Below are 8850 nucleotides of genomic sequence, written 5' to 3'. Positions count from 1 at the left end.
CAGCCAGCTCATGCTGCACTGGCTGCTGACACTGGAGGTACGGGAGCCGAAAGGGTGGAGCGGGATCGTCCCGATGACCAGTGGCAGGTTCAGGGAGAGGTTTATTGCCCCAGGTATGTCCACGTAAACCTGAGCAAATCACCGCAGAAGGTTAGAATGCGCACGCCATTGTGAGGTACAGGTAAATGCGCTGCAATGAGCGAAGCATTCAGCATGACATGAAACCATGCTGGTCCGGGCAGAACGTGCTGTTTCGACAAAATGTGTGTGTGTGTGAATTGAGGTCAGTTGTTTTTTGCAGGTAGAGACGGCGTCTGGTGGCTGTCTGTTCGCGAGGTAAAGAGGTTATAAGCCCCCTCGGGGCAGGTGTTACCCAAGATAACCTGGGATAATGCTCTTAGCGGCATGTGGAGATAACACCTAGTCCCATCCAAAGGGCCAGATTTGGCAATGGTGGCTGAGTCAGCCAGGTCCTTCAGGTGTTCAGAGGTGTTGGCTCAGTGGAAAAATTGACTGTACCGACATAAATGCGGAAATATGGTGACATTAAGGTCAACAGGCCGAATCACCTTTGTGTCTATGCCTATGATCTCTGGATAGAGGCAAGGTGGCAGACTAATAGGAGTGTTAAGAGTAGGCCAAATACAGTAAGACTGCACTCACCATGAGGGAGTACTCGACTCTGATAATGCTGCAGTCCAGGATGGAGGGCGAGACAGGTGGGATCTTCAGCATCTTGCCGCTCCAGGTCTCCGTTTTGCCCGAGGACAGAGACTCTCCCCGCAGGTTAGCCACCAGCTGCTTGACCTCCTTCATCTTCCCTTTGGCATAGAAGGTCTGGGTCTGGTAGATGGCCGCCTTCGGCACCACCATGCGGGATGAGCAGTTCTCAATCTCGGCAAAGATCTGGATCGACTCTCCTGCAGGGTCAGCGAGGATGGAGGATGGTGGGGAAGTTAGTTGATGTTTCTCTGCATTTCTATCAAAAGGTAGTGATCTTTCCATCTAGGGGGTCATTACTAATAAATGCATTGATCTAGACAGTAAAATCCATCCATGTGTCTAAGCGACAAACAACTTGTCCTCACCTGGGGTGTATCCCTTCCTTTCTATTTTGGCACTTAGGGAAATAGGACCTGAGGTGCAGAACCAACAGCAAAGCGTCTTGTCTTTTGTGCCGGCCTGTGGTGACTGAAGAACAAAAGAACAAAGAGATGCATTAGAAAATATCTGGACATTTCGCTGAAATATTGTCCACTAACATTTTTAAAAACAGGGATTAATCTAAACGCACAGACTACTCTGTTCCGGCTATCCATTGGGTAATCAATCAAAACGAGGACTAATTGAAATATCATGACTTAAAAAAAAGAAAAAGTATTTAAAACAACTTACCAGCAATAATGGAGTGTTGATGTCAATGTGCTCAAAGACTGTAAATTCCTTCTTGGTCTTCATGGGCAGGAGCCACGGCCTGTGGAGTTCTGCCTTTACCCAATAGCGCACGCTGCCATGTTTCCCTTCGAAAGAGGTAGCCAAAGGTCTACAGGAAAGAAGACAGGAGGAAAAGAAAAATAAAGCGGTTGTATGAGCTACGGGTGAATGATGCCGATGTTTCTGATTCATCGGACTCGCGTGTAGTATGAAGACACTTACGTCTGTGGAAGCTCGAGGCTGAATGCATACTCGTGTCGCCCTGAATGGATAGTGGTGAGTCCTTCCTCAGAGTTGTCATCGTCTGAAAAACAAGGAGGACAATATTCCAAACACATGTATACCATACCTGGGCAAAATGCTCTACGAAGGCATCTGAAAGTCATACCAAAAACACAGGGTGGGGGAGACAAAAGAGAATAAGCGTATTTTACATTTCTGTCTGTGAGAAAAGGATGTATTGAGAGATGAGCAGCAGACTAATGAGCACATTAAATTATTTGGTTGTTTAAGAAACTGAGTGTGCAAGATGGTGCGTTTGGTTGAACAAAACTAAATCGGAGAGATCCCATTGTGGCATGATGGAGATACTTATGCTGTTATAGGGGGAAACTGAGCTCTATGAGGCAAGAATTAAATCCTAATCGGTAGTTAAATCCATCGCGTCAACAAGGACCAAGCTTTTCCCTGTCCATCTAAAAAAAAACAAGAGAGCATCTTAAGGGAGGCGAGGGCATTTTCACATGTCGAAATGCTCATAAAAAATCTCATAAATTATGTATATATTTATTTTTCAATTAAAAGAAGAGTGTATTCTAAAGAGCTCGAAAGGGCCCGGTGAGCTTTTGCCAGCTCAGCACTCCCTCCCCCACCCAGCAGCAGCAGCAGCAGCAGCCGTGTGGTAAACAAGTACGGAGCTGTCAGTCAAACGGCAGACTCCAGCAGGAGGAGACCGGCCTGAACCGGTGCGAGCAGCTTCCCACAGCCGCTCTGCTCTCATTACGCATTCACTGTGCGACGCGCCGCAGCCACTACGAACCAGTTTCCTCATAACACCAGCGGCGGACCAATTTATCCGTCCCGTCACGGGAGGAATGTTTTTTTAAAAAATTTTTTAAAAGAGCTTCTGGTGAAATAACGCTTTTGGTTCAAGTAGCCTTGTTGCCGAAGGACGTTGCATATTGTTTTATCTGCAGTAATATGGCAACTGAATTCCTAAACATCAGCTATTCTGATAGTAACGTAGACTATAAGATGTTGGCTAACGTTACAACTGTAACCCTAATCCACCTCATCGGCTACACTTGAGACGGCTGCTGCAGTTGACCAGAAACCGAAGTGTTTATTAAAAAATGAGTAAAGATGCTGCAGCTGGAAAAAAACACTGAACTCAAACCCAACCATTGGAAAGCATGCATACGTATATGTTCACAATGGGTGCTTTCTGCTATCAAAAACATCGACCGTTCTGCAAATTTGTGCAGCACAAAAGCTCCTGACAATGGAGCAATGCATCGTCATATTGCAGCTAAACACAAGCCTGCAAGGAAATCCGTTTTCAATGTTGTAGAAAAACGGAACCGTTCTGCTTTGTAGCTCCACCGCGGATTTGTAACATATTTCGAATGCAACAACACGCACTGCTGTTGATTCTTTTTTTTTTCTTCTATCCTGCAGGTGTTTTCTTGATTAAAAAGTTGCAGAATCTTCTGTCAGTCTCTGCAAGAGGGTGATGTCATTGCCACACACATGAGCACCTCAGCCAATAGCTCGCGGGCGAGGGAGGGTCGTGCGCTTTGCTCCGCCCTCCCTTGGTCCAGTTTTCTGAACAGGATTGAACCGCTTTGAACAATGGGTGGAAACTTAAGAAAAGCTACAAAGAAACGCCACATATGGTGCGTTTCTGCGATGAAAATGTCTTACAAAGCTAGAGGAACATCAGTGCAAATCATTAGACTATTGCCCTGTGTCTCGAAAAGCGTGCTTTACACTTGAAATACTGTGAAAAATGCAGATGCCCGAGCTGCTGTCATTCATTGACACCTTGACACAAACAAGTACCGATGGAGATCTATGGAGCTAGGGTCATTTTTCGTCCATTATACAAATACCATCACACCGAATCCTCGCTGTTAAAAGCCAAACCCATACTAACAGCGTATATTACCGCTTTATTATCCTCTACTGGGACTTTCCTGGTTACAGCATCCTCCAGTTAACCTGATCCCTCAAATCAGCACAAAGAGCATAGGACAGTTTCTCTAAAACTTCTGCTATGCGAAAAAGAAACCACACTCTCTTACCTCTCTCGTGCCCAATCAAGATGTCTTTGTGATTTAGATATTCCACTTCTTCCGTATAGTTTTGGGTGTAGGCAGTGTTGGATCCAGCGTTTCTCGATTCAGTCCAGCGAACTTTCGCAAATCCTTTTGCGTGGATCTTGAGCGACTTGACGCGAATTTCTCCGGTGACTTCGATGATCACCCTCCCTGAGACGCAGTCCCCGCTGGAGAAGACGGGGACATTGCTGTCATTGAGACAGTCGTAGCTCACTGTGAAGCTCTTTACCTTTCCTAGCACCATGGTGGAAAGAGATACAGAGACCTTAAAAAAAAAAAAAAGTCTATGAAAAAAATAATTTCATAAGAAACAAAAAAAAGGGATGCAGTATTTAGACACTGATCAGTATCTCTGCCCTGCAAAAAGCAGGAGGCACGAAGAGTGCTTTCTGTGCGAGCAGTTCATTGAGATGTGTGATGGCTGAATAACAGCAAAAGATGCTGTTATCGTCCGCCTCTCAGCTAGATGGTCTCCAGTCAAAGACAAGGAAACCCCCGTAGCTCAGCTCGCTTTAAGCGACGGGCTGGGTGAAAAACAACCTAGTGCGCATGCGCCGGGTTCCGCTGCCCCCTCCTTCCGCCTTCTGGAACGAGGCAGAGAAGTAGGGCTTTGAGCCAAATGATAAGTTTGGTCAAACAGCTCAACGGCTGCATTGAGACATGTTCACCGCGAGAGCTTTAGAGGGTCTTCGAGAGACTTCACGAGTCGTTTCTTAAACGTTTACATCATTACAAGAGTCTCATTTCGATTTTGTTTTATCAGAGATTCATTTAAGGGGCGCGTTAGGCCGATTTCACCCACAACAAAAAGCATTCAATTGTACTCTTCACAATGTATGATGCCTATGATAACCATTTGCGATTCACCTCTGAATATGTTATGGGCACAGAGCTTCCAGCCTTATGCCTAGGCGTGTACATATATATTCTGTATATATACATGCATCTGGCATGTGATCCACATATATGGCCTCATTTAAAATATATATGGGCACACTACAGCCTTTACATCGCTTTGCAATCAATAGAAAAACAACTGCTGACAAGTGCAGGACTCCTGCAGCTTAGACCTTGTACAATTGCTAGATAATCTGTTCTTTGGATTTAAGTGGGGAGCAGACTTCGAGAAGAGCTTCCTCTTTATTCACCTAGCATATCTTGTTTTTGTGCTAAGATTAAGATGGTCCATACACATATGAGGGGGGTTGGGATTTCTCATTGTGCTGAACTCACAGTTGACAGAAAAACAACTGTGAGGCCCAAAACGCCATCTAGTGGACAACCAAGGCTTCTAAAATGAGCCGCAGCATCACCTGTTGCACAGCAAAGAAACTAAAGGTGCATTGCTTTCACAAAACACGTAATTTCAATGCTAATGCATTTTGGTTACAACACATTTATTTCAGAATTGTTATTATTATTATAGAAGGATGTTGGCAGAATTCGCCCATAATGAGGACTTGTTTACAGGATGTAGATCTTTCAAAGGTGAAGCAGTGGATCTCCATATTTCCCAGATCCGTATCAAGCACCAATGCGTGATTCAAATGGATCGTGATTAATACAAGAAATTGAAAACCAAATCATATTCTGTCCCAACGAAAAATGGTCTGACGCACACTTATAGGAGTTTATATCTGATTGTATTATTTATGTTTTTATTTATTTAACCGTATATTTTGTAGTTCACAGGCAAGGGCAACATATTTATGATAAATAATGCACCAATAGTACCTGTAATTGAAGTGGTGGTCATGAGATACCCAACTCAACAAAACTTTGCAGCATGTATGCATTATTAAAAGACAAATGCTGCCCTCTGGAGTACTCAGTTCATCACTACATGTGAATCGTTTTCCATTTTAATTAAACGAGACAACTCTTATTTTGAAAGCTAAACCAGGATGTTTACGTAAATCCTTCGAGATTCGGGAGTTATCGTCATAAACGGTCAAGTTGCCTCTGATATATGTCGCTCGCTCCAGAAATCTCGCGTTTACGACAGCTAATCACAAATCGGAAGGGGGGTAAAACGCTGACATGAAAATACAAATATGTGCTTTGATATTCCTTTGTCAAACTTATGCTGAAAGTTTGTACCGAAATGGAACCAAGCCCAACATCGTGATGGTCATGAGTGATGCATTTGTGAGTCTAAATTAAGTTACAGTGCTTTACAATAATAGTAGCTCACTTGTATTATAGCCTGAAGCAAAAGGCAAGAACAAACGTGGAGCCCAAGAAGATTAAGTACCGTACAGAGATGTTTATCTTTTAATGTCAACCTTTTTTAGACTGTGTACCTTTGTGGCTTTGAGCCGAATTGTTCGTTTCCCTCTTTTTGCAGGATGGGCGATTGACCTTTGACCCTGGCAGCAAAGTAGTTCAGCTGCCATATGTAAACTACCTTAGGGAGCTTGGATCCACGTTCCTCAATTCTTACACCAACTCCCCCATCTGCTGCCCCTCAAGAGCAGGTAAGCAAAAATACATTGTACTGCTTAATACTTCAATTTAAAGGTAGAATAATACATGTGTGCTGTTTAATATTTGTATTACAGCAATGTGGAGCGGTCGGTTTGTTCACCTTACTCAGTCGTGGAACAACTACAAGTGCCTTGACGCTAATGCAACAACATGGATGGATTTGCTGGAGGCGAATGGATACCTCACCAAGTCCATGGGCAAGCTGGACTACACCTCAGGGAGTCACTCTGTTAGGTAGGCAGTCGCTGTCACCGTATCTCTTCACTATTGATCAAGCGCAGATCCATATTAACTCATACACTCAGTGTGGGGGGCAAAATGTATGACTAACATGACGTGTGCAGCTCTTCTTTAGATCAACGTGAATCAACTCGTTGGGTACTTGTCCTCTCATGTGTCTTTCCACTTCCCATTTTTTTATGGTGCCGCAGCGTGCTTCTTGTTTTTTCTTTGTATTTTTCTGCAACTCCTGCAGTAACCGAGTGGAGGCCTGGACACGAGATGTTCAGTTCCTCCTGCGCCAAGAGGGCCGGCCTGTCGCGCAACTTGTCGGGAACATGTCAACTGTAAGGATCATGAGAAAAGATTGGGAAAACACAGACATGGCTGCACAGTGGATCCACCAGAGAGCTGCATCCCCACACCAGCCCTTCGCCCTTTATCTTGGCCTCAATTTACCTCACCCCTATGAAACGGAGTCCCTGGGGCCCAACGCGGGAGGATCCACCTTCCTCACCTCCCCATACTGGCTGACGAAGGCATGCTGCTTCTTTTCCTACATTAATATTTTTCTCTCCATTATTAGGGAATCCCATTGTGTGTATTTATATCATCAACAAGTTTTTTTTTATTTTGCACACACAGGTGTCTTCTGAGCTCATTTCTCTTCCTAAATGGTTGCCTACCTCTGCCATGCACCCTGTCGACTACTACTCCACCTCCACCAAAAACTGCAGCGGTGATTTTACTGAGGAGGAAATCAAAAGCATAAGGGCCTTCTATTATGCCATGTGTGCTGAAGCCGATGCCATGCTGGGTTAGTTTACAGAAGTAATTCACGAGGTGAAGGACCCTCCCGGCAGGAGGTTGTAACTTAAAGCTAAACTCAAGTTCAAACTCAAACAAAACGTAGGAAAAAAAAGTAGTGTTGCAGAGCCTTTTTGTCACTGTGTTTGCAGAACAAACCGTCATACCACTCAGGCTATCAAACAGGCGCATTGCAAAACTAGTTGTCTACTTTACTTGAATTCTTCTTAGTGAACATTCACTAGAAAGGCATAAAGGATCAGTAAGTACATTAGTATATGGAGATTAAAATGTCCTTTATAGAGTATGTCTTTACCACCAGTTGCACTTGAATAAAGGCTTTGAATCAAGTAAGGATATTGCAGCACCTCAGTGGTTACTTTGTCTCACCAGGCCAAGTGGTTTCAGCTCTAAGAGAGAGCGGCCTTCTTGACAACACTGTTGTGATCTTCACGGCCGACCACGGGGAGCTTGCCATGGAGCACCGGCAGTTCTACAAGATGTCAATGTTTGAGGGCAGCTCCCATGTTCCCCTGCTGGTCATGGGCCCCGGGCTGACGTCTGGCCTGCAGGTCAACGAGCTTGTGTCCTTGGTTGATCTCTACCCCACTGTGCTGGGTAAGGAAGTAGACAGAAACATCAGATCAAAATGTCTGTTTGAAGATTTCACTAGTTAGAGTCGTCTGCCTAGTGTCTGTAAAACTGAATGTAACACACTGTTTTTCAGACATTGCAGGTATACCAGTAGAAGGTATTCTCAGTGGCCACACGCTGATTCCACTGCTATCCAAGGCTCGCACTTTTTCCAAGAAGCAACGTCCAGACTGGGTTCTCAGTGAATATCATGGTTGTAATGTCAATTCCTCTACATACATGCTGAGAAGTGGCCAGTGGAAATATATCGCCTATGCAGATGGACTGAGTGTCCCCCCGCAGCTTTTTGGTAAGTTCCTGACTTCAGAAACAAAAATTTCAATTTCTCCAACCGCCCATGCTTTTAAGAAGAAGATTTGATTTTTCTGTACTTTCTGTTTGCAGACATTACACGGGACAAGGAAGAACTTCATAACGTAGCTCTCAAACGCCTAGATGTGCAGGCAAACCTGGACAAGCTATTGCGTAGTATTGTAGACTATCCAAAAGTCTCTGCTGCTGTGCATCTATACAATAAAAAATCATTTGGTGCCTGGCAATATAGTTTGGGGAGAAACTACAGCCAAGTCATTGCTAACCTCAGGTGGCATGTAGATTGGCAAAAAGATGCATTAGCCAATGAGAGAGCTATTGACAACTGGCTCGCTGACTTTTTGTGATATTGTTTTTTGTAATGAATGTTACCTTCATGCTGTCTTTTGTTAATGAGCTGGACTCTACCTTTATTGGACAATGTGATGGATAGCTCTGTAGCTGTTAACCATATTTTTGCTTAAACTATTTTACATATGTCTGACTGCACACTTTCAGAGGGCGTAACATATAACATGTTAATTTTTAAAGATTATTTAAATTGTTAAAAATGTACCCGAATAAAATCATATTTATATCTTTTTGTGTAGTTTTGTTG

General features: G+C 43.9%; 2 protein-coding genes across 3 annotated transcripts in view; one reads left to right on the top strand and one right to left on the bottom strand.

Annotated features, from left to right (window-relative positions):
* Window positions 1-4264, bottom strand: part of arrdc3a (arrestin domain containing 3a) — a 7505-nt gene extending 3241 nt beyond the window's left edge. Inside the window, exons 1-6 of the mRNA XM_037481783.2 lie at window positions 3738-4264; window positions 1657-1738; window positions 1396-1543; window positions 1089-1191; window positions 664-920; window positions 1-129 (exon numbers count right to left, since the gene is read on the bottom strand). The exon at window positions 1-129 is cut by the window's left edge and continues 28 nt beyond it. Coding sequence (XP_037337680.2) covers window positions 1-129; window positions 664-920; window positions 1089-1191; window positions 1396-1543; window positions 1657-1738; window positions 3738-4017 — 999 coding nt within the window. The 5' untranslated portion in view covers window positions 4018-4264. The remainder of the gene's footprint in view (window positions 130-663; window positions 921-1088; window positions 1192-1395; window positions 1544-1656; window positions 1739-3737) is intronic.
* Window positions 1-8834, top strand: part of arsk (arylsulfatase family, member K) — a 22948-nt gene extending 14114 nt beyond the window's left edge. The window contains exons 1-8 of one of the 2 annotated variants that reach the window (XM_037481781.2): window positions 5685-5921; window positions 6121-6250; window positions 6335-6494; window positions 6736-7018; window positions 7125-7296; window positions 7680-7904; window positions 8014-8229; window positions 8325-8834. In XM_037481781.2, the coding sequence (XP_037337678.2) occupies window positions 5814-5921; window positions 6121-6250; window positions 6335-6494; window positions 6736-7018; window positions 7125-7296; window positions 7680-7904; window positions 8014-8229; window positions 8325-8599 (1569 nt within the window). In that variant the 5' untranslated portion in view covers window positions 5685-5813 and the 3' untranslated portion in view covers window positions 8600-8834. Of the gene's footprint in view, window positions 1-5684; window positions 5922-6120; window positions 6251-6334; window positions 6495-6735; window positions 7019-7124; window positions 7297-7679; window positions 7905-8013; window positions 8230-8324 lie in introns of those variants that run through there. The other variant, XM_037481782.2, reaches the window with a different exon arrangement.
* Window positions 8835-8850: the final 16 nt, after the last annotated feature.

Source organism: Pungitius pungitius, chromosome 5 (assembly GCF_949316345.1).
Source record: "Pungitius pungitius chromosome 5, fPunPun2.1, whole genome shotgun sequence".
Taxonomy (NCBI): domain Eukaryota; kingdom Metazoa; phylum Chordata; class Actinopteri; order Perciformes; family Gasterosteidae; genus Pungitius; species Pungitius pungitius.
Note: the sequence above shows the minus strand (reverse complement) of the source record. Positions and strands in the feature narration are given on the sequence as shown.